We start from the raw sequence: 25,534 nt of genomic DNA, 5'->3' as shown, positions 1-25,534 counted from the left end.
TATTTCCTGTTTCCTATCTGCCTCTATTCTATCACTATTTCCTGTATTCATATACAATTAACCCTATATGGTATTGTGGCTCAGCTTCACCTGTTTTAACTAACTTTTCAGGTTAACAGCAAGTGCAACTCTTACCTGTTGCGTCAGCACATGTCGTGAAAGGTAGAAGATGCTGGGAGAGATGTGATGTTCATGCACAAAGCCAAGGAATCTGTCCTAACCATACCAGGATCGTTTCAGGGATTTAAGTCAGGAAACAGCCCTTAATGTCCCCAGTGCTCAATGCAGTTTTAACTGCATTTTAAAACAGTGAGAAAAGAATTTGCACCGAAGAGAAGAGGTTCAAAAACGGCCAGAGATTTGTTTAAAAAGAAAAAAAAGATCTCAGGAGTGACAGTGACTTAATAATTGTGCCTTTTATCCGCAACTGTTAATCACTGTTGCAGAGGCAGTGAGGATAAAAGAGCCTCATTGATTTCCCTTGGAGAATAAAAAAAAGCTTGGGCCAATATAATTAAGATTTAAAAACATACTGAACTCCAAACATCCACCAGGTCTGACACTTCTCAAGGTTCTCAGAACGCTTGCTTATGAAAAGGTCTTTTGGGAGAGTTGGCAGAGGAAGCGGCACAGAGGCACAATTTAAATTCAAGGAAAGGTAACTTTTTACTCATGTATTACAGACATGACACATAACTTGTCCCTAAATTCAGTTTAAGACACATCTTAAAGATAATAGCTGCTCTCTAGTAAAGACAAAATAAAGCCGCTGTGTGTGTTTGTTAGACCTCCAGCCTTGTTTGAGGTACGCATTAGCCTGTATAATATTTTCTGTGGTTGGGGGGAGGAGGGGCAGGACCTTCTGATAGGGCAGTGCATGTTTCAGAGCCCTCCGTCTGAATAATGCTGAGGAATAATGAGGTGGGGAGCAAAGGATGTAGCCTAAGGCTTTGACCGTCTCTGTGACCTGATTATGTCAGGGAGTGTCAGCCACCAAGACACTACAAAAGCACAGAGCATCCCGTCAAGTCCATATCCACAGTGATCTGTTCCCAGTGCTCCAGGCACCTTGTGAGCCAGGGAAGTCCATACTGTCTCATTAGCAACGTTTAGCATCAAGAGTTCGGACACACTTTACTATACGCAGTGAAGCGCGGTCGAACTGGTGGCTCTGAAATGCTCCTGCAGTCGGTTAATTTTAAAATCCAGCATGTTTTTGTGCTAAGAAATGCTTCAACATCAGCATACAGTGCAAGTGTGAAACAGCGATGAAACAGGGGTTAAAGTAAATAACACGATGTGGCACGAAAGGGCACGCGGTCCATACAATCTTCCTTTAATATGTGCTGTGTGCACCTGAGATAAGATGATTCATTAGATAAGGCCCTGCAATGACAAGCATCATCGTTCAAGCCTCTGGCTACTGATGGAACAATTCTGCAGCCACCCTGTGAATATGACAAGGTCAGCGTTTTGCTGCGCGTGAGGATAAAAGAAGGAAGGGCTTTGTTTATTCCCAAAATGCTTAACATGATGTGGGGCGGCTACTGGATTGTAGACAAACAACTTTAAGACTAGCTACTAGAAGTCTGCGTGGAAAGATCAGACTGTTTATTCTGAGCTGCACTTTTTTATACGTGATAGATGAACTCCCAGCATCTTCTAGAGCTCTCTGGAGTTTTTATTCAGCCCTATATTTAAGCTCGTTGCACTCACCTGTCCTTGTGCGTTGGTGACCAGCTGCCCGGTGGCCCCTTGCAGGTTTGACAGGGCGTTGCCAAACACCTGTGAGCCGGCGATGGATCCCATGGCTGCTGCTGCCGCTACCGCCGCCTGGCTGGCCAGAGGATTCATCTGGAGAGGGCGAAGACATTGTTTGATGGCACCAGTGCAGATGTTTACAGCACAATACAGATTCCTACAGATGCAGGTTTACAGGCGTCACACTTTTGTTTATTGTTTGTGGGGCCAGAATAGGCCAACTGCAGTGAGGGCTGCACAGTCCATCATATAGTTCCCAGAGGTCTGTGCTCCTGGACCCAGTGGGAGGCTCGAGGGTAGGGAGGAGCAGCGAAAACAGGAGGGCGGCTGTGAATAAGTGGCCATTTTACCACTCTAAGTGCTTTCTCTGGCCCCCGGGGCTCCCCACGGGCCGAGCCGAGTCTTTCCACCCGCAGCAATGACCCAACAGCTTCCCGCTCTCACAATAGAGCCAGGCGGCGTGGCCATGCATCACTGTATCGTAAAACCGCTTCAATATGCTTCGACTCAGAAATCCTCTGACTCACTGTTACAGCTGAAGCAAAGGAGGGTTAAAATGACCGCCTTTGCCCTCGCTGTAATGGAGTCATCTGGTCTGGCCTGTGGTTGTGAAAAGAGGCTCGGTGCATCAGGGAGAGGTTGTAGAGCTCTGCCACATTGCTGAGATTACCCATATAAATCAAGCTAACCACTTATTAGGGGGCTGAAAATGCACTGCTGATTTGGTTGTAGTGCAGCAGAGCAAAGTCTTATTAGGTTGAGTAAGTAGATCAAAGACCAAGAAGAGATAGGAGACCTCCCAATTACTCAACAGAATAGAGAAATAATAGAAACACTGCTTAAGAAGCAGGCTGCCCGCTCCCCGCTGCTAATGCTGGTCGGGTACATGCTTAAATTAAAAGCAGGGTTTATTTACAAGATTTAAAATACAGCATGCTGCGACAAAAAGTCTCCCCAGAAACATCAACTTTTCCACACTTTCTCTGCAGGGAATTCAGCTCTGTTCATCTGAGATCACCCAGTCGCCATTCATCTTTTACCGTACCCCACCACCATATATATATTATTACACTTTTCGAAATCAAATGATGAAAAAATGCCACCGAGCGATCGATACTTTTTCATTGACAGTAAAGGTTAAGCACATTAAGAATGACACTGCATTTGTCTTATGAAATCATATTTCATGTTGGTGGCCTCAAATTGGCCGTGATTGATATTGCCTCCTCTCGTCTGAAAGTCATCCAGTTTTTCCTCGATAATCGCAAGATTGTCTTTTATGTGTCCAGCAGTTGTCCTTTGGATATCTGAACATCTCAAAACGCTGAAAAACTGCGCGCCTACTTTTAGCTGTATATATGTAGCATAAGAGAATTCAAGCTGAAATAAAGACTAACCTAAGCAGCACAGCTACAGCACATCGACTACAGGCAGGATTATCTGAGTTTACAGTGCTGCTACATTAAAGAGCATCAATGTACAGAAGCAACAATGGGAGATGCATGTACGTATCATATGGCAGCCAGTATTTCTTACACAATGTGTCATTTTTAGTATGTTTGAATCTCCATTATGTCCCCATTAGAAGATAAAAAACAAGAGTAAGACTTTACTCTTATATTTTCTCTAAAAGATGCATTTGCTTTTACTAAACTGCCCTTTGACCCACATCCTTGCTAAACACTGATAAATTATAATTCAAATTTCATGTGCACATTAATAATCTCAAGGGGCTAGAAGCATTTGGCACTGTAAGCAATTAATTAGGTTTTATACGTGACTACTTATCAGTGACATATTTAAAGGATTTTTCATGCAAAAATGTTTAATTTTTTGCAGCGGTTTTAAATAAAACCAACATTATTGTTATTTAACCAGCTTTGTTAATTGGGTTTCATTTTGTCAGACAGTCATAAATAACAGGGAAACACAGTTTTCTTTCAAGTAACACAGACTCACTGCCTTTACTGCATACACACCGATTGTGCTTAGGTACAAAGTAGCCCCCCAGAGGCTCCTACATAACCCAGGAAAAACCTGATTTATAACGGTGACTGTACTGACAAATGGCATATCCTGATAAAAGTGTAAGTGGTTATATTACACATGGATTTTTTTCTATGTACAGAAAACTTTGGCTCCCACTAAACAGGTTTTGGCTTTCCAGATGCAACTTTTAAGTGGGGTTTAATTTACTCAAGCTTATCCTCCGGAGGCCTGAGCTCTTGTTTGGGGTGCATTTATAATTTCCTCTAGCTATTTGACATTAGTTGGACCTTATAAAGATAAAAACTGAGCATCAAATTTAAACAGACACAGATGGGGACAGTGGGTTTATTTTACAGCATAGCACAGCTCTGTCACCGTTGTTTAAAAACTGTATTTATTGATTAGAAGGAAGTATAAGAGGCAGAAAAGCCAAAATGTAATGTTCCCATAAGAGGATGAAGAGTCTCGATAGGATAAGATGAAATTTTATTAATTATATAGCCAAAAAAATAACTGTGCCGTATGGAGCCCAATTTTGTGTCTGGAAAAGCTTTGATTATACTTTTACCTTTATTACTATCATTATACAAAAGCAAAAATTGTAGAGAGATTCGTAGCAAAAGTACCTTTATTGTGATGAAAAAATAACAGCAGTAATGCTTTCCTGGAAGAGGGATAAAAAGGAGTCATCACCGCTGACTTCGTATACGCTCAAAGGCGAATGTGAATTGATGATTGTTGTGGAAAAACTTTGAGAATCAGTCGAGAATGTTTTGAAAAGTCGGTGACACATGAAAGCTGAAACGGCTCCACATCCTCCTCTGGCATGCTGCTCCCAGTAGTGCTTTCTTGGCTTTTAAAATGTCTTTTCAAAAACAAAAACAAAAAAAGAAAAGCAAAAAAAAAAAAGAAAAGAAATGGAGATCACAGGGCGTGATCTATTTGACCAGCTTTGTCTTTCACACAGAACGCACATAAAGCAGCATTATCGCCCACGTTATCATCAGCAGCAAAGCCTAAAAACTGCTAATCCTGAAAAATACCACAAGTATGAAGCGACTTGTAGCGAGACTGAGAAACTGAGAGGCAGACGATCTCCTCCCCTCGTCTACCTGAAGAAGAAATAAAAGCTGCTCCGGCCGCTGTGGTAGCCCAGGTGAGACAGGCTGTGAATGTAAAATGCTGACTTGAGAGTTCTTTGAGCCGTTTGGGTGAAAACACAGCACTGAGGGTGCTGCGATTGTGAATGGGGACACAGAGAAGAGCCAACACGGTCAGTTAAACAGAGTTAAACAGAGGCTACAGATCAACACACAGATAATGTGATCTGCTCAGGCGAGCACGCCCAGAGTCTGCCTGAAAATCTGCTGCGCTCGGCGTCATTGTGTGAGTGATGGGTTGTTGGAGAAGCTTTCAGATTTATCTGAAATATTATCATTGAGCCTCATTCGATGATAGGCCTTTCAGATGCTATGTTATTCGGGTAAATCTAGGTGAAAAGAGAGCAGGCTTTATTGCCGCGTCTCTGGCACGGGATAATATGGATAGCAGTTGGAAGGAGAGCAAGGAATAAGGAGAGGCGAGGCTGTGTTCAACACCTAAACAGGTGATTTTCCGCCACGGTGACTCCTCTCAACACCTCGGCGGGAGGCACAAAATGACAGAGCTGGCCTAGCATTTGTACTGATTGCATGTGTTGGAAGAGATAAACAGTGATCATCCAGTTTGTAGAGCCTGCATGTTAACCATTGTGGTTTATTCTTTTCATTCGCTACGAAAAAGGGCGTCTGAGAAGATTTTTGGCAGATCGGGATGCTCCGGTTTAACGCAAGTGTTGAAATAAGCTCACGTCGGTGTGTTTATTTAAAAAAAAAAACAACTAACAGTTTTAAGGTAAAATTCAAGCCAGCAAATTCAAAGCCTCCATTATATCATGTGACAACATTTTGTCACCTTTAGCCCCCTCTAGCTGCTTCGCTCTCCTGGTTTAATATAGGCAAACTTGCAAGGATACACGGGGATAAACACACACAAAATAAATGTGTCTGGCGGGGAGGAAAAAAAAAGCCTGCAAATTGTTAAAAATGCATCTTTTTCGGTATGAAGGGGGGAGTCTTTAAACTCCGCCGGGCTCTCCGTCGCCTTGTTTGACCATGAGGGTCACCTGGTGCAGCAACCCGTGTAATCTCAGGAATAGAGGGAAAAATAGTGTCCCCGCAAACCGTGGAGAGACCCCTGAAAATAAAATCGTCTGACACGAACAACTGGAGTTTATTCTTGGTTTTTGCTCTTTTCATGTGGCCGTTTTAAACTTAATTGCTTTTCCCCCCCCTTTTCGGGGCCTGCACTAGACAAAAAAAGAGCAAAGATAAATGGACAAGTGGTGGAGGTGCAAGCAAGAAGGGGGGGCAGATTTGTCTACGCTCGGGCTCGGGGATTTGTGCGAAGCGTATTTTCTGCTCATCTGTGAGTCAAGAAAAGAATCAAACGTGCGTTTAACCTAACAGGGAAATTTCAAAGAGAATTGACCCGATGCTGAAAGTGGTTACATACAAACTTTTTACAGGTAGAAACAATCATCTACAAAAATATCGGAAAGTTTTACCCTCAATCATCCAGCCACAGCTGAATCAAAGTGGACCCAGCAGGGTAAATCATCAGTCAATACCACTATTGTTTCTGTATGAGGAGAATGTCCTTTATCTGGAGCAACATAGAAGCTTCCCTCGTCCGTCCTCGCCCCACATCTCTGTCTCCTCCCTGCTCTTTTCCCACTCCGGAGTGAATGTAATCAGCTGTGACATGAGAAAACACGTTCTGTGTCTGTCAGGACTCTGCAAGTCTTCCGCTGACAGTCCTCTGCTGACTCCCCTCCTCCCCCAAAAAAGCCTCTCGCCCACCTCCCTGTCTCCCCTTCCTCACATCTGCTGTGCTTATGAACATCAAAATGCCATTAGGCCCTCCAAAACACCTCTAGTCCCTTGGTTGGCGGGGGCCTCGCACCGTGGTTGTGCACTCTGAGCCCTCCCAGCGCCAAATATTGCTCACCACTGGGCCTCAGCTCCAGCCGTTGTGAAAAATAAACCCCAAAAAGAGCCATTTTTGAGGAGAAATATTGGAACGTGAAAGACAGATAGAACAACTGGGGCAGATAACACCCGGCAAAATACAATAACGCTGCATCCGGTGACAGTCGGGCATTGTAATTGCTTAAGGCAGCGTAGGGATGGTGGTGGCAGCGGGTGTGGACGTGGAGGTGGCCGAGGTGGCACGGCGGGTGCTAATGGAGTGATGTCATATGGAAGACCAGAATGACAGCTAGTTAACTGAGGCGGTTTGGCTGATCAAATAAAATGCATTAACTCCAGGAAATGGATATCGCAGGCGGTCTCAGAAATGGCCATATCTAATGAGGCGAAATGCAAATGAGGGAGGAAAAGAGTCGTGAAAACGTTTAAACTAACTATAAAGGGATGATGGAGTGTCGGACAGTGGCCGTCAATCTCCCCGCTCATTACCTTCATGTGAAATTAACAGCAGCTTTAATCATTACATAAAATCTGCTCCAGCCCATTTGTTGATAATTGTGAGGCACGGCGGTTCAGAGCGGGTTCCTTGTCATTAATCACCGCAGCAGTATATTTCCACTGGTTAGGGGACACTCGGAGAGTAAAAATATAAGTTATACTACAGTCCTCCAACACTATTCCTCTTCCTGGAGAATGATCTATAATATTTAGCTGTTTCCAGATGTATTAAATTTGAAACTACTTGGTGATTAAGTATCTACAGGAAAGTGCTGACCATTTCAGCTCATGATGTGACATATTTGGTGCAGTTATTTCTGTACCATACTAGCGCTGGGCTGGAAATTACAGCCGCGACCAGCGTTGCGGGAAAATATACTGCTGCTCCGGCTATGATTTCTTAAAGTGGGTACCTGGCCACGGGAGAAAATGAAAAATCAAATCATTAGGCGACCGACTGTGGAGAATCAACAAAGACTCTTTGCAGCCTTTAGATGAGCATTACCTCAAATATTCAATGTTTAATAAACCATATTTCTTGATTCTTGAGTTGTATTTCCACTGGACTGATTACATCCCATTGCTTTTCGTTTAGGTGGAAATGGCATCTCTTTTCACTCTGCTGTTGTTTGACATATAAATATAGCATTTGAATGACTTTAATATCTTCCTAATCAATGTCCAGTGATCTTTTGATGTCCTCAATTCAATATAGGAAGGGTCATCCATGCCGCAGCTTTATAAACACAATAAAGGTAAATGATTACTCTCCACAGTGGTGTCCAAAAATACGGCCAGTAATGAAGAGAAATGGAGGAGTTTGAGGAGGAGGCCTGTCATGTGTCATTGGCCAACTCTGAGCCCTAAGATTAATCACGAGAGAGGGGCTCTGTGGCTGAGATGTGGTCACTCTTGATCAATAAATCCACCACCCTCCCTCCCCTCCGTCCATGTCTCCTTCGCTCCCCCCCCCCCCCCCCCCGCATCCCTCCCCCCCAAAAAAGAAAAAAAAGAAAAAGAAACAAATACAGAGTTGTTGGCATGAGCTAAATCAGCATAAGTGGAGAAGTGAATTGATGAAATATGCCGCCGTATTTGTATTGATTATCTCAGTTTCGACTTCAAAGGTTTCCCCCCACCTTTGAGGAGTTGACTCAAGGAAGTGCACTTTTCTTGGATTCCAGTTGAGTCTATTTACAAAACCCATCAATTGTACATTCCCGCTAATAATGAAAAAGGGCAGGTAGACAGAGGAGGTGGGGGTTGGGGTTGGGAGAAAATGCAAAAAAGCTCCTCAGAGAGTGCAGGTGCAAATGAAAGGAATTTAAACCCACACAGCCCACTTCATATTACAAAAATATACACCAAATCCAGCCTCGGCTTACTACGACTGGAAACACTGCAGAGAAGAATTTCTGATAATATTCTGCAGAGACCACAAATGGGACTTTTGACTTGCTCTATGAGGAGGGTATAATGCAATAACATTGCATTAAAAGGGCCTTTTTACAGCGTGGCAGAGCCGCGCAGCTGTATTCCTCGTGCGAGCCCGGTGCTCTGTTTGCGGTCACTAATGGGCATCAGAAATTACAGGCAGTGGAATCGCGCCCCGCGGGGGGACTGGCCTCCTCAGCAGAGCGGAGCACTTAGACGGTGTCTGGGAGGCTGCTGGAGGAGAAAGGGGGGAACTCAATGTCACAGCCCTGCCTCATAATTAAAGAAACCCTATTCCTTTTCCACTGTTAGGTGAGCCCTAGCTCAGTGCTCCATCTGAGGGCTCCCCTGTGGGCGTCTAATGCGTGTTGCCCCCAGTGTCCATGTGGGCTGATCAGGGAGCTGTGCCTTTCTGCTGGGTGTCTGAGCTGCAAGCCCTCTGCCCACCTCGAGAGTAATGGGGCCAGGCTTAGAAGGATTGCAGATTTAAAAAAAGAAAAAAAAGAAAAAGTGACGGAAATATCAACTTGGCGAGCTCTGAAAACTCAACAAAACCAGAAAAGCCAAAAAGTAAGTGCAAGGTGCAATGTGGGTGCAGTTTTAAAAGTGAAAGTGCCCTCACAGTTTTCCAGAGGATCCTTGCGAAATATGATAAATTTAACTTTCGCCTTATTTAGAAATTCAAGGCTCATCGTCGCTCCTTAAGTCTCTAGATTTTCTCCCTGCCTAATCCCTCATTTGAAGTAAATAAAAGTAGTAGAGCTGTCATGGTCAGGTTGTTTTCCTCATCTAGCTCCCATGCTTTATAATTATTCATATGAAATGTGGTGCTGTTGATGGGCAACAGTCTTATTTTCTGCTTCAGTCAACAGTGCACATTTGTATTTCTAAATTGTGGAGCGCTTGTTATGTAAGGCAATTTTCTGCCTTCTTAAGAGCCGGATCTCCTGTGCATTAATAAGAGGCTAGGCTGAGCTGCTGGAGAGCCGAGGGCCCGCTCATGCTCTAAAACCACGCAGCTACCAGCAGCCATTTAAACACACAGCCTGCCATCATATACCGCGAGTATATATTTAAAAGTTTTATTTGAAATCTGGGGATTTAAAGCAGGTGTTATTGCGGATAATGCCAGGACGTGAGGACACTTTAAAGCTTCTACATGAAAGTAAAATTATAAGAGAAGAACGCCCAACTTTTATTCTCATGCATAAATATTTTTAAATGGTCTTTTTAATTGTCATTTCCATTAATTGTATCTTCCTCGCCAAAACTGGCAGAAAAAAGACACTCAAAACACTTTTTACTGGAAGAAATCATTTCAAATAATGTGTTTTTGTAATTCTTTTTATTTCAACATTTAAGAGCGACTTTTCCCTTTTAACGTAAACGCTGCCCAGCGTGCGCCACTGGGCCCACATTTAAGCATGTCATTTTAATTTTGAGTTAATATCCTGCAGAATGACGGCGGCTCCCTCTTTGCTAAATTCAATGAGCACGGAGCTGATCTGGAAAATCAATTAATCGATGTGCAAGACTCATTTAATACACATGATAATATAATGGGAAAAATGTCCCCCCCCCTACAAAAAAAAAAGGGAGACATTTGGAGCAAATTGGACAGTGGTGATTTTAACAGTGGTTGACATAAGTAAAAGTGCACTGCAGCGGAAAACAGTGACATGAGTGTCTGAAGGGGCCTCAGCTGGAGACAAAAGCAGCAGTGATGGGCCCGAGATTTGAGGAGGATGGTGGAGTGAGCAGGAATGGGGAGGAAAAGGAGGAGGAGGAGGAATGGGAGGATGGCAAGGAGGTGAGGAAAGATGGAGAGTGCAGACAGCCAGGCCTCTGAAAGGCCGTTGTGGTTGGCAGCGGCTGACCTTGGTGACGATGGGTTTTCACCAGAGGCTTCTAATGAAGGCTGATTGCCAGGGAATAGTGAGGGAGCCAAAGGGGTGGAGAGGAGAGCGTGGAGGGGGGAGAGAGAGAGGAGAGGGAGAGAGAAAAGGATTGAGGAGAGACTCAGGTAATTGCAGCACTTGTGGGTTGAGGCCCTGCAGTCTTGTGATGTCGGGGTGCAGTGGGGAAGAAGAGAGATGTCTGTGGACGCTTTGGTGGTAAATTGTGGAGCACAGGGATAGGAGGCAGGCCCCTAGGCTGTAATTACCCCTATGAGTGTGTGGATGGAGAGTGGACAGGCCCAGTGTGGGGCTCTGACAGCGATCAAGGAGACGACTACGAAGGGGAGAGAGACAGACGGCGGGAGTCTGACGGAGGAGGAAGACAGGACGCCTCCACCTCCGCCAGGCCCCCCGAAAACCAGCCAGCCAGACACTGGACCAAGGTCAGAAGCTATTAGTGAACACACAACACGCTGGTGACAAGACAGCCATGACAAGAACAGCAGCACTGTAAAGGGTGCAGTTTCTGGATGGAGGAAGACATAATGTAGAAGGGGGAAAAAAGGGGCAATAAAAAGAAACTAATTAGATTAGAGGCACAAAGAGACGGATGCCGGGCCTCCGCTGGATGGCGCAGCAGGGTCAGGAGGAATAAGACATTTGATAGGCTGGCCTAAGCTTCCCGCTGCCATGGATCAGTATGTACTGCCTCTCCTTTCCCCTGCCTGGGCTGATGTAACTCACTGGAGTGGCAAATTACACCAGACCTACAGCTGTAGCCCGACATTATGATTAATTTGATCAGTAATTTCTCCTGTTTTTCATTTTAATCGCCGAGACCATTCTGCTGTGGCAGGTCTTTCAGATCTAATTAAGATCAATTCCGGTGTAACAGACTTGGCGCGCCTTTACCCCGTCAAATCCCTGAGCTCTCCGGGCGTGGAGAAAACCCGCAGCTCTAATCAATCAACTTCCAGCAAAATCCAGCGGGCTCCCACAATCAGCCCATTAACGCACTTAAGCAAATTTCATAATCTTCCTCTGTCTATTTGTCATCACTGTGGTGGCTATTTCAGGCAGCTCCAGGCTGCCTCTGACTGCACTCTGCATGTTGGGGAGCTGCAGACAGAGTGTGTGAAAGGTGTAGGAAGGTAAATTCTCCCTTCATTTAACCACATTAGCTTCACTAATATAAGTTTAAAACACCGACTCGAGGGGGTTCGGTCTGCTGCCGTACGATTTGTAGTCTAATACGAGTATTAATGAGCTAATTAATGAAATTTGACTCACAAATTAAAAAATGCCAAACCCTCAAAAACACCAGGGATGTAATGAAGGCTTAGGATTTCTTCTCTGTGAGTTTACAAAGAATATCACACACCTCCCATGAGAAGAGAATTACAATGGGACATTAATTGGAACATAATGAGTGTTTGTCTCTCTGCGGCGCTGTGCAGTCTTTTCTGCAAATAGTTGAATGGCTGAGTGATTCTACTTGTTTGAATAATGACGGTAGGAAATAGGGGTGTTATCTGCAAAATGCTCATTGTATTATGGTAATTATGACTCCACTTTACTGCACACACTGGTTCCTCTGGGTAAAACACAGAAACACCAGAAATGCCCTTCTGTGCTGTTCATTAAAACATACAAAAGCACGATCGGGGTGACGGTGCTCACGTGCGCACGAGAAAGTCTCCACTCGGGGAAGTGCTTTGAATTTAAAAACTTCTGTAAATGAACCAGAGACGTGGGACTGAAAATCCAATCACTGACCCAAGCGGCGGAGGGAGGCGGAGCTGCTGTTTAAATCCTATTGCAGCCATGAGAGGGTGCTGAGGCCGCGGCCTGTCCTTCAGAGAGCCCCTCCCTGTGTAACTCACCCCTTGAAAATCCCAGCAATGACCCAGAGAAACTAAACCTTTTATGGCCATTTTGCTTCTTCTTCTTCCACACACACACACACACACACACACACACACACACACACACACACACACACACACACACACACACACACACACACTATAATCCTATTTGATGAGGCAATATCTTAATGATACCCGATGTGGCCCCTCTGGCCCCCTCAAAGAAGGTCTGTCCTCAGCCATCGTAATCAGCAACCCTGCTTCCTTCACAGAAACACCACCTCGATAAAGCTCGGGAACTCAGACACGCAGTGAGCTTGTTTCGAAATAACAATGGTTCTGCTGCTTTTGTTTAGATTCTTGGAAATTTAACCAAGTGGTGGTTTCCTAGCATATTAAAGCTTAAGAGAGTATCTGTTACTTAAGGTGTTTACACACTGTCTGATGCAAGCTTAATGTGTGGATCTGTATGTTGGTCAGGAGCTCTTGTATCCACAGTCAGACCGGACAGCCTGTTTGGCGCGATGTAGCGGCCAGCCTTTGGAGCCCATTAAATCCAGAGGCTGTTTTTCCTGCTGAGTCTCACTAGGCCGTGACAGGGCCGGAGAGGGCTGCGAGGGGAAACAAATAGCCCAACTCATCCTGGCCATAAAGAAGCTTGCACCACAACCCAATAAGGGTCTGACGCTGATGAATGTGACCAGGGACAGAAAGGCGACCCTGGCCAGTCTCCACCAGAAATGAAACCACAGGGATATAAAATAGGTTATTATCGTCACACAGTGACAGGCAGACGGACAGAAGGGCAGAGATGGATGGACAGACAAAATGACTAAAAAGGAGGTTGAGTGGGAAGAGCAGCAAAGATTAAAGGACTGATTACGACTGGAAAGCCTAAGGATAGATAACCTCAGAATCCCTCCTCGATCTGCAGCAGCAGGATACGATTAATGCGTCTCGCCTGGCTGTGAGGTTGGATGTGCTCAAGTGCGTCAAGGCTTCAATAAAAACATGCATATTCTAATAGGTCCACATGGACACCACTTGATAAAGATCATCTGCAGACAAACAATCGAGCGCAGAGTATACAGCTGCTGGTAAAGGCCACAATGATGCGATTCCCATCCACATGTCAGCTCATGAAGCACTTTTCTTTTTAAAAAGAAACACTTCTTGGCCTTACTGCAAGATCAGTGAGCAGAGCTATTGTTACTATGGTTGACGTAGATAATCTGTATTAATAAAAAGAACAAATTAATGGGCAACGGCAGTGACATGATGATAAATACGTTTTAACTCTGTTCTGATGTAATTTAAAATAGCCTTTAAATATTTACATTCTAAACCAAAACAGAACTAATAAAGACCAAAAATGAAACCTCAATCCACGTAAATATAAGAGTACTGATGTAGGTGAACAGGTTGGATTAAAACCAATCAGAAGTGCCAAATCCTCTTTAGATCTACCCTCACTCATACCAGTTGGCAACCCCCTGGCAACCTCTAGAGACAAGGACAAATGTATATTCCCTGAATGGTTGGCAAGTGGTTGCTGTTGCTGGAATAGATAGATCTCAAAGTGTGCGGCACCAAAAACCTCATGATTGTTTTGGTTACTAGAAGATTGATGTAGTTTGCAAGGAAGATGCCAACTTGCCAACTTCGCCTTCAAAGTAAAAGCTCGGTTTTTTAAAACATGCTAGTTTAAGTGGTTTTCCATTTCCAGTTTGTTAGAGAGACTTTGCAGACAAGTCATCATCTTACATGTGAATCTGCTAGCAGCCAAAGCAATCACAAGGAGGATTTTGGTGCTGCACCTTCTTTGCGATTTATTTAATCTAACGACACCAATCACTCGCCTATGTCTTTGACACTGCATATGTCTTTAAGACCGATTTTGCCTAGTGACACCAAGTGGCCTCCACCAATCACTCATTAACTTGTCAGGGAGTACACATTTTTTACGTATCTGGGGCTTAGCAATTAATTTTCCAGCAACCTCCAGCCAAAAATCCAAATAGAGTGTGCTGAATTAGAAGTTGTTTTAGAGAGAGGAGAAGCTGGACCTGTGCTTATCTACAAATACATGTTAGTTTGTGGACTCACGGGCAAAGGCATGGGTGGAGTGACGGGTGACGGGAGGCTGCGGGCTGGAGACTGGTTGGGTCGGTGCGGCGGGGACTGCTGCGGCTGCCCGGAGGTGGAGGAGCAGGTGGAGGCTGGAGACGGGACGGAGGTCTGCTGCTGCTGCTGGCTGGGTGGGGTCATGTGATGCTGGGATGACAGCTGGTTCTGGTTATGGGAGTGAGACTGTTGGTGATGGTGGTGCTGCTGTTGCTGCTGCTGATGTTGCTGTTGCTGCTGCTGCTGTTGTTGCTGCTGCTGGTGGTGGTGCTGCTGCATCTGTTGGAGCTGCTGCAGGTGCTGGAGCTGGGAGTTCAGTGATGAGGTAGCTGTTGATGAAAGGACAGGAGTTTGATTCTTCGTAGTGTCTGAGCCACACGCTGCAGAAGTGTTTCAGCACATAAACAAGAGGCCTTCATTATCTGAAGAATATTTTCACACCAAAGACAGAAACACATGCACACATAGAGTGTGGGATGCATAGGGTAAACAGTGAAAGACAGATGTAAATTGCATGGAGCCACAACAAGGTCCTCCTGGGTTTTTAGCCTGCATGATGGAGTCACTGAATTCAATTTAGCTAGTTGGAGGACAAAGCTATCAAGCCTGACTGATATAATTGCTCTCCGGAGCCAAAAGTCGTCATTGTCACTCGGAGAAAGAAAGAATCTTTGGTTTAATGGCTCAAAATCTCATAAGAAAGAGACATCCATCTTCTCTGTAAGAGTTCAGAAATAAACCCATTAACTAATTGGATCCAATAATAGCGTGCCATTAGAAAGTAATTCCAACATTTAAATGCTTATAAATTTTTATGCTGTTTAAAAAAAAAATCAGTTAACACTCAAGCTGCAGCCACACCAGACATGCAGATACTACCAAGTACCCAGAGAGCACACCTGACATAAAACAAATGTAAAAACATGTTGGTGTGACCGCTGTGCAGTTCACTCCAAACACCCGAATACACAACTTGGTGGATCTTCTGTCATTTCACACACACAAACACACACTTTATGTTTGAATGTCAGACGAAAGCCACAGCACAACACAGACAACGAATGATTTCTACTAAAGGAATCAACCGTAACACCATATGTGCGAAATGGGCTAAAAACAACAACATCTAAGCTGACCTTCACACCCTAAACAGAAGAAAGGACAAACTGAGTTTACACACAGATGTGATGGATAGAAGAGACTTTTTAAAACCGGTGTATGTCTTAACATGTTGACAGTTCAACCGCTTAAAAACAACTTTACATATCAGAACATATCATTGCTACGCTTGACTTCCAGCAGACTGCTGTGGACTGCTCGGTGATGCTACACAGCCTTAGACAGAAAAGAAAAGAGTGAAATCAACATTTGACTGTTTCTGTGCTGCAAAAGATAATTTGGGTTTAGTGGAGACAGGACTGATCTGTATGGAGATATTTCATCTAGCTTTTTACAGTGTAGTGCACAATAAAAAGACATTTCTGCCCTATGTAATTGTTTCCACAGTTAAAGTTACTTTCAGCTGCTCACTTATTCAGAAGAGGGTGACCACAGCAGGTAGCTCTGCATGTTTGATTTGCCCTTCTTAACACAACCCACAAAAGAGTTTGTTTCTCCTCCCAAAATTGAATTCAGCCTCATTTGCTTGTTAGGCAAAGGTGTAAACTACTGCACTATAGAGCCGCTTCAGTTCTTAAAAAAAGTCAAAAAATAATCTTAAAACCTACAACTTCTTTGGATGGAAAGTAGACTCTGATCTTTCAGTACTAGCATTTCAATTCCATTCAATTCAGTTTATTTACAAATCCCATCAACAGTCGCCTCAAAGTGCTTAAAACATCAGAAAAATGAAAATGTAAACACAGAAAAACACCCTTCAATCATGCTATGAGTGTTGATGTTGCATAGTTTGCCCACCAGAGGGCACTCTACAATATGTCTCTGGGTTGCAACAACCACAACAGGCAGTTGATTCAAGAACTATCGGGCGGTGGTAAACGAATAATCCACGAGTTGTTGTAACAGCAAAATTACTTTTTAAACATCACTTTCGTTATCTTAGACTACACTATTAAATTACTCCATATAATTCTGCGTTGTGTGTCTGAATTTAAAAAATTTCGGATTTTTAAATCACCAAATATCGGTATCGGTCTTTAAAATCTCATATACTAAAAAGCAAGGTAATTATGCTGAGTAAAGCATATGCTGTCTAAACAAGCTAAATTAACAAGTTTTGCGAAAAATACACTTCCTGTTTTTAGAATTAGGAAAATAAAGACTAAATAAATACTTCAATTAAACTTCTATTAATAACTAAATTAACTACGTTTGCCTCTTTTAAGTCAAATGTTCATGCTTTAAAACTAAAAATCCACAAACTAGGGTGTAAACTGTGATGTCATTCTGAAAAACATATAAAGTGTCGCAGATAATGTATTTATACTATATTAACATACACGGCCGAACTAAGCTAAGCTAAATATTTACAGTGTCTATAACACAAAGGCCCTGATAACAAACACTGGAAAATGACTTGTGAACATCTATTGATAATACGGCCCAGCAATTGTGAACACATCGTAGACAAGCTTGTACACACACCGAATCAATGCACTTAAATTATTTAAGTATGCTTGTCTCATAAAAGATGAATAAAACATCAGGGCAGACAAGTCTTTGATTAGCATGGTCACTTCGTCTCCAGGACAGGCACAGATGAACATTTGATGAAGATCAGATCATCCTCCTCTTTCCTCACTCTGCAGAAGCCCAGCCAAAGAGAGCCGGCATCTCTCGGCCAGTAAACAGCACACTTTTACATTTCTTCTACCTCCTGACACATTGACACCTCTCTCACACCCCCACCATGAATTATATATCATCTGTGCAAACGGCAAGAGTCCAATTCGCACTTGAAATGTTGGGGCAAGTTGTCTAGCAAGCGCTGAGCCCCTGACAGGACCGGCTCTTTTCCTTTGCAACTTCACAACGACAAAATGTTGAGCCCCATTTAAAGATGGAATAAAAGGGAACAAAGACGGAGAAAACAAAAGGGGGGCAAAATGAGATTTCTGTCAAAAAATTATCGAAACCAGGCGAAGATCAAAGACGATTGAAGAATTTCCTCCAGCGCCAACCATTACGCCAAGGAACACGAGGCACAACAAAAGAATATGAAGCAGAAGAAAACAAATACAGAGGGAATATGGAAGAAGCCCCATGTGGCCTTATTATAAGGGCTACACTGCAGGTAACTATATTCTTTAACAGCAGTGCTTTATAAATTCTGTCATCTTGTTAAGACTGTCAGGACCACTGACCCTCCCTTCCTCTCTAACTGGGCAACTGGCATTTTGAAGCTCATTCTTTTAACCACAGCTGTCTGATTGCTTTGGTTGAGCACATAATCCAAACAGCTTGTCTCAACTAATTGTTTGTGCTCCTTCCTCCAGCAGACACAGGGCCGAGGATGAGAGCGGGAGCTTCACTTGTGATGGAGAGAGGGCAAAAGGGTGCCGGGATCCTATAGAGCTCATTATATCTCCCACTGTCTCTTTGTTGTGTTTCATATTCACTAGTTCTCGTCTGCTGCGATGCAGTCAGCGCTCCCACTTAGTCATCGCGCCTGAGGGGTGGAAGAGCAAGGGTCTCACTTTCAGTGTTGTCACAACTTGCCTATGTTAATGTTTCTAATGAGGAATGAGCCAGATCATGCGGCGCAATGATCAGATGCAAACGAAACTCAATTTTAAACTTTTAACAACAATCATTTGGGACTCCGAGACACCAGCGCTGAGAAGTCTCAGGCCTTCAACCTCAGCGCTTTGAGAAACTGTCTGCCATCTCTCTTTCAGAGCTTCTTCTTCTTTTTCTTTTTTTTCGCTTTAGTGCCACAGTAGAAATCAACTGTTATCTCTGACTGTCCTGGCCCAGGCTTGTGAAGTAGTGGAGGACGAAGCGAGACTGATTGTCAGAGGTCGAAAGGCTAGGTCAAAGCCGGCTCGTTCGTCAGACAAAATGCTATTTTTGTTTCCTGTGCGGTTGAGTAGTGGGGTGGGAGGGCGGGCAGTCTGCTCTCTCATTACCAGCGCTATCTCAGTAGTCACTGCCAACCCACCTATTACAGCACTTTTCTCTCTGGGGCTGATTCAAGCTCCTTGTTTTCCTCCCAATGTACAACACCTGCCTTTGTAACTATTTCCCTTGAATTGCCTTATACACCCTTTGCCTGTGTGCTTGTTTGTGCATATGTAAATGAGTCTGGCTACCTGTTGGTATCGTGTCATCCTAACATCCACAGTGCATTTTTCGAGTTAAATGAAATATGAAAACATCTGTTGATGCATTTAGCCTTTCTGAAAAGCAAAAAATAGGTGGTCGTCATGTTATAGCGCTTAGAAAAGACCCGGGCAAGGCCAGCATGAAGAGTGATTGCAGGGTCATAGCAATCACATCTACACAAAGGGACTTTGACTATCATTCGTTCTATCAAACCGCACGTGATCTGTGTTGCATAAAGTATGGACAGGAGTCGGAGACGATGATCTCATGTTGGAGGCATTCAGTATTTCTAGCCGTTAAAAAGGAAACGATAGTTCACAAAGCTTGGACAGAATGTACTGAGTTTCAGGACTGAATAAAATCTAATGGTACCTTTTGTATATTCATGCATGCACACTGGCTTTCATATGCATCTCTTCCTTTAAAGCCAAGAAAAAGTTTTTCATCTAGCTGCTTATACACTGCTGCACTATCTGGATGTCTTTAGCCTCACTTAGGAGAGGAGTGCAGTAAATTAAGAGCTAATCAGAAGCTACAGAGGAGCCTTTCCAGGTTGATGAAATTGTCCTATGTGACCCACCCTGTATCTTTAGGAACTGCTCTCGTCTCTAAACACGGCTGTCATTCTCCGACGAGAGAGGTGAGGGGGGGACAAACAAGCTCCCCATTACTGCTCTGCCTCACGTTCCTCTATGGGAGTCCATAAACCACTGTCTCAATTGCCTTTTCAGTGAGTCACACTGATAATTACTCCACTGGAGGTAAGGAGATTTAGACTCTATGAGATCTGGTAATTATGAAGGTGGTCAAGGGAAGGTCATTTTTTACTCTGTGGATTAGATCGGCGCGCTCGCACACTGATGAAGGGGATAACATCACTGTTTCTGCTCTCATTTCCTTTGTGAAATGTTAACTTTTAGTTCACTTTCATAACACTGATTACGCGTCAAGGTAATTATTTCTATCACTGGTCATTCTGTCTGTCTTTTTTTTAATTCAAAAGTGATTTATTAAAACACAGAAAGATGAAAAGAAAGTGGCATCAGAGGTGGAGCATTTAGTATTAACCTGATAAATGACAAAAGGCATGAATTTGTGTAAATTGACACAGTTTAGCACAGGAAACATTTATTTTTGTTTCCTAAAGGCCATACTGGTGAGATAAGCAAACAATAGAGGTCAGTTATCTTAAACTTCCTGCATTTAATACAAATGCTAGAATATTTTATAGCTTTTTCAGAGTCTGGAAATACTTTATGTTTCATAAAGCATTCATTTGGTGCCCACTGAGTTCAAAATGAAAATCTGACTTGCATAAAACAATCCACTTATCATAACTATCATGCTAACATTTAAATTCACCTACATCTATCTAATTTTCTGACAATGGACCACTGCTTGCATGAAACACGATACATTATAAATATTGCGTCAACTGTTTTACTCTGACTTGAGCTTTAATATACAGACCTGCATCGCTGAATCAAGTAGAAATTAGACTTACATTTACTATTTATGAATAAAGGAATAATGGATCATTTCTGAGGATCATTGCTTCCTTTTTTAATAAGTAGCACAGACTCATTACAATCATTCACCTTAAAATTTATTAACACAATGGTTGGTTTTAATCAGTTTTTTAAGACACTGCAGGCTGGACTGAGATGGCCCGCAGGCTGTATTTTGCCCGTGTGTGGTTTGCAGCATATCTGGTTCAGTTTTGGTAGAAACACTTAGACCAGGAGTGTCAGTGTTTAAACCGTGGGCCACATACACCCATAAACTCTGATCTTAAATGTGCCGAACCAGCTAAACTCCCCTTTGTGTATAGATGTTTAGGTAAACGTTTAGTTTAGCAGTGCACTTTCAGCAGTGTGTCTCCGTTTTTCTACATGATCAAGAAATGCTGCTGTAGTAAAGAAAGAAATCTGCCAGCATGACTCTTTGGACTTAAATAGTTAGAAATCCACATGTAAAATTACAGGAAGAGTTCATTAGCCATAAAACCTCCTATTTCTTTTTCCCACTGTAGTCTCATTGTAAAAATATGAAATGTATATAGTAAATAGTGAAAATGAATTTTTATGTCATTGAATTATTTATCAATCATTTAATTGCTTTGGTTTAGTATGAACGACCATTGGGAAGGTCTTTATTGGTGGGAAAAGCTGTAAAACTTATGAAAATACAGTTAAAACTTCAAAAATTCATTCAGTACCTTCCTTCACTTGTTCTAAAGCACATCCAGTGGGCCGAATTAGAGTCTTAGGAAGGCCAGTTCTGGCCCCTGGACTTTATGTTTGATACCCTTGATTTAGACTGTCAAATAAAGGCAGCAATACTGAAAATACTTCAATACTAGCTCTGTATTAAAAAGTAAAAGTATGAAATACTTAATACTTCATAGTTTACACCTCATACAGTGGAAACTATGATAACAATGCTAATTAAAGTTTTATATATTAATTCATTGTTGTTGTCTACATCTCTAATGTCTGCTGATCAATACTTGTTGGCTGTAATTAGATCCAACTTAAAGACAAAGGTGATGGTGCTTTTGAGTTTGCGGATCCCGGTGGACACCGTTGATACCTTTAATAATAAACTTTAGACCCACCTGTTCAGGCTTGCTTCTATTTAGTTTGATCTATTTGCTGCAAACTGCTTGTCAAAGTTGTTCAGTGCGTTTGTACATGTTGCTGCTAAAGTGAAGGTTTTTCTTTCAGAAAACACTACGATTTTTCCATGCAGCAACCAGCTGGCATTAATAACGTCTCTTTCCTTGAGTAAAGAAATTACGAATCATCGAGTGGCCCATTTAGTCTTAAAGGCCATGAAACGCAACAATCTAGTTTGGTATTTTGGCAAAAAAATGCAAATAATCAAGTGAAGTATCTCATATTTGTGCCTAAATCCCTGAAATAAAAGTTTAGCTAGAGTTAGAAAGAAAAAGGCTTAGAAAAACAAACACACGTTCTCACTCAGAGCTTCTTTTTTTTACAGCTTGCAACATATTTGTGTTACATTCCTTCACCGGCGAGTGCATACAGCTGGTAATCACGTTAAGGGGATGGAGAATAGATACCTGCGTTGGCAATGGCTGGAATGAACACGTGGAAAATGAAACGTTAAAGGAGCTGGAGAACTACTGAATAAAAACATTACTCAGAGAGCCACAGCAGTCAATATCAGCATTTCAGCTGCAGGAGGAACTCAGCGACTACAAAAAAGAAAGAGAGAGAAAAAAAATATAGGTAGTTAAGATTTGAGCGGAGTCGCAGTTACAGGATTTTGGAGAGTAAACCACATCGCTTGTAGGGATCCAGAGATAATGCTTTCACTTTGTGATGCAAGGCAATATCAAGCAGTGTTGCAGGATTCTCACTCTGGGGGAAGCATTTCAAAGAATCAAATCCTCTCCATGGAGTTGTTACACATACAAGAAAATCCCCGTGTGCTCGATAATGTTGCCCTTTTGGTGTTGCTTACGCTTTGTTATTGATTTCCAAAGTGTGGTCCGGGAACCTCTGGGGAGGGGGGGGGGGTCCCGATAAAGTTCCAGGAGGTCCCAAGCAAAAAGAGAGAGACCGAGTTTATTTTCCCTCTGATTTCAATCCTTAAGATTTTTATTTTTTCATTTTTGTGCAGTGATCTTACAGGTGAGGGTTTTTAAAGATTAAACCAAAGCGACTAATTAGTTTATCTCGCTTTGCTTGAAAGTTTCTTAAATTAAGTGGCAAACTTTCTGCACTAATCCTGGTTTCAAACATTTTTTATAGCTGTCTCATTAAAATCTCTTTGAATAAATAAAAGAAATACTTTATTTTGTCTAAAGCAACTACAACGGCTTCATTTATGACCAAACCTTCACATTCTGAGATATTTTCAGGCTCCATTCAAACACACTCCACATAAACAGTATGTAATGCAGTGAAACCCAGTATGGGGTCTCCTGCTTTTGTCCTTCAAAGTCCAGAAGGTGTTGAGCCCCCCCCCCCACCCGCGCTCCCCCTTCCTGAAAAGAGCCTGTCTGCCTGGCAGGACAGACCGGGTTATTACAGCGTGTTCATGGTCCCATCATGTGTCGTCAGACCAAAGCGGAGGCCGCGAGTAAAAGCCTCATGCAAAATTTATGTTCATGCGGCTGTTTCAGTGGGTGGAAAAATCAATATTGCGGGCCTGATGCACGGAGATGACTGAGTGCTCTCTGACTGACAGTAAAAGCTGAGAGAGATTGAGGGGCTGCATTTACTGCTCCAGAAATGGAGTGGAGTAGAGTCGCTCTAATAGTCTAGTTCACCTTAAATTTGAATTTCATTGTGGATTATTTTGGTAACAACTTGAATACTGAGGGGTTGAAGAATTACTCCATTAGATTAAAAAGAGGACTAAGCAGGATTGTTTCCAAATCGTCTCGAGCACATCTTGCATTGTGACTTCTGAGCAGCTACAGTATTGTATATTACGGGGTTATTAAGCCTTCCCTTCCTTCCCAACTTACACAGATATAAAAATGATTGTAGAATAATCAAAAGACAATGTGGGTATGAGGAGGACATCACAGGGCTTTTGTTCTGCGCTGCTTCGCTTACATATGCTTTTGATAACGTGCCACATACCCACAGTGCATTTGGGGAGGAATGTGAGAAGAGAGCGAAAAGAAAGTGAGAAAAAGAAATTCAGTGGGATGAAATAACCCCAAACAATGGGATTTGCTTTCCATTCTTCTGCCTCCATCTTCTGTCTTTAATTATTCCCTTTGGTTGTCTGAGGGAGCGTGTAAGCACTTTCACACAGCACAACATGCCCAGCAGCACAACACTGTCTGCCTTAGTGATGTGGAGACTTCTGAGTGACACTGAGCCTCTTGTGATTATTAATGCTGTTTAATACAACACAGAGCAGCCACTATGACTGAGGGAAAAAACAGATTTCAAAATGCATGCATTCAAAATGCAATGTGAATGGAATTATGTACTACATGAGCACTGAGCACTTGAGATACACCCCCCCCCCCCCCCCCCCCTTTTTTTGTCTTTTCCTTGCTACATAAACAATGTGTACACCGCAAAATGAAGGCTAATGTTTTGTAGATGCAACGATAACAAGCGGCCCAGTGTGCTTTATTTTTGCACACAGCATTTAATGGAACCACAGCTGATCCTGGTGGGATCCTTTGTGCCGGTTTAGTAGTTTCTTCCTGAATCGCATATGAGATATTTGAGAGCCCAGAACGATGTATGATGAATGAAGTAGCATGCTACTTATACGCTTATCGTGCTCACTGACTAGCAACAGGTTCAGCAAAGGGCAGCGGCAGTAAATGAAATTCCGCACCAGGACAATATATCATCAAAAGAAATGTATGCACCCGAAACTTACAAGCCTTCTTCGGATGCGGACAAGGTGCCTGACGGGGTTGGGGGAAGGGAGAGGCGGAGGGGATAGTAAGGAGAAAAAGAGAGGGGGGTGGCTGGAGAGAAAAGAGGGGAGGGTTTTCCTTTTTTTTTCCTTCTTCTTTTTTTCCTGGATGGGTGAAGAGCAAAGCAATGGGAAGCAGCAGCAGCAGATTTTGTTGAATCAGTTCTATTTCCATACTGGCTGATCTGTGTCTTTTAACCATTTCACTGCAGCTGGAAAATGAAAGTACCAGGGCTAATTTCACAGTGAGAGCTCACTGAACAAAACCCCCCACGGTCTGTGGCAAAAGGTGCTAAGTCTACTTTGTCATTGTGAATTACGGCAGTGTAATTCAGGAAACAGCCTTGTGTATGACAGACAAGAGTAGGAAAAAATGTCCAGAGGAAAAAGAGAAAAAAAATGCAAGAAAAGCCTTTTTTTCCCCTCCCCTCTATACCCTCACATGTACTTAGTGAGTCTTTCTTATGATCTGTAAGTATCAGATACCTCTCTCCAAACATGCCGTCCTGTACTGATGCCATGGGATCCATCTGTGATGTGTCTGCAGTTAGTCCAGGAATAGCACCCGCGGGACTTGCGCACTCCTCAGGCCTCCTGCGGGACCTTTTAAGCTGCATTGATACTGATAAAAGCCCCCACAAATCTGGCCCCAAGATACCTCAGCCATTAATTAAGGTAATTAGGCCCTGGTCAGCAATTAGTAACCACAGATAGCTTTTAGCTGGTGAGGGGTTTGGTTCCACACCATCTGCTGACAAATGTCACCACGGACTCTTTGGTTTCACACGCGGGGAACCGGAGAGCTGTGTTTAAAAGTGACCTCTGTGTGATCCAGACTCCCACAGCTCCTCTACTGCCGCCGCCGCTGCTGCAGGATCACTTTGTTTGTTCTTCTCTCAGGTTTTTTGCTTCTTTTCTCTTTCAAACACGAAAGAGCGAGCTCTATGAAAATCCATACATGTTGTACACGGTCAGAGCGGGAACAGGAAACGTTCACTGCACAAGTTATTGAACAAAATTAAAACGTCTGGGCCCAGTGTAAGGAGTATTGATCAGCGCGTAATGCTACATTGATTTGCTAGTATTATTAAGTCCATTATAGATCTGTTTTGATAACATTTTACTTTATATTATAATGTTATGTACATATGTACTTACTGTGAGTCAATTATGCAGATAGGTATAAAACATAACAGTGACAACACAAATACCTTTGGAAATCATTAAG

General features: G+C 42.9%; 1 protein-coding gene across 2 annotated transcripts in view; it reads right to left on the bottom strand.

Annotated features, from left to right (window-relative positions):
* Positions 1–25,534, bottom strand: part of pou6f2 (POU class 6 homeobox 2) — a 101,720-nt gene that overhangs the window by 17,446 nt on the left and 58,740 nt on the right. For both annotated transcript variants that reach the window (XM_004551996.5, XM_004551995.5), the window contains 2 exons: positions 14,584–14,930; positions 1,717–1,854 (listed from right to left, as the gene is read on the bottom strand). In XM_004551996.5, the coding sequence (XP_004552053.1) occupies positions 1,717–1,854; positions 14,584–14,930 (485 nt within the window). The remainder of the gene's footprint in view (positions 1–1,716; positions 1,855–14,583; positions 14,931–25,534) is intronic.

This window comes from Maylandia zebra, linkage group LG9, assembly GCF_041146795.1.
Source record: "Maylandia zebra isolate NMK-2024a linkage group LG9, Mzebra_GT3a, whole genome shotgun sequence".
Classification (NCBI taxonomy): Eukaryota; Metazoa; Chordata; class Actinopteri; order Cichliformes; family Cichlidae; genus Maylandia; species Maylandia zebra.
This window is presented reverse-complemented; position numbering and strand designations above follow the sequence as displayed.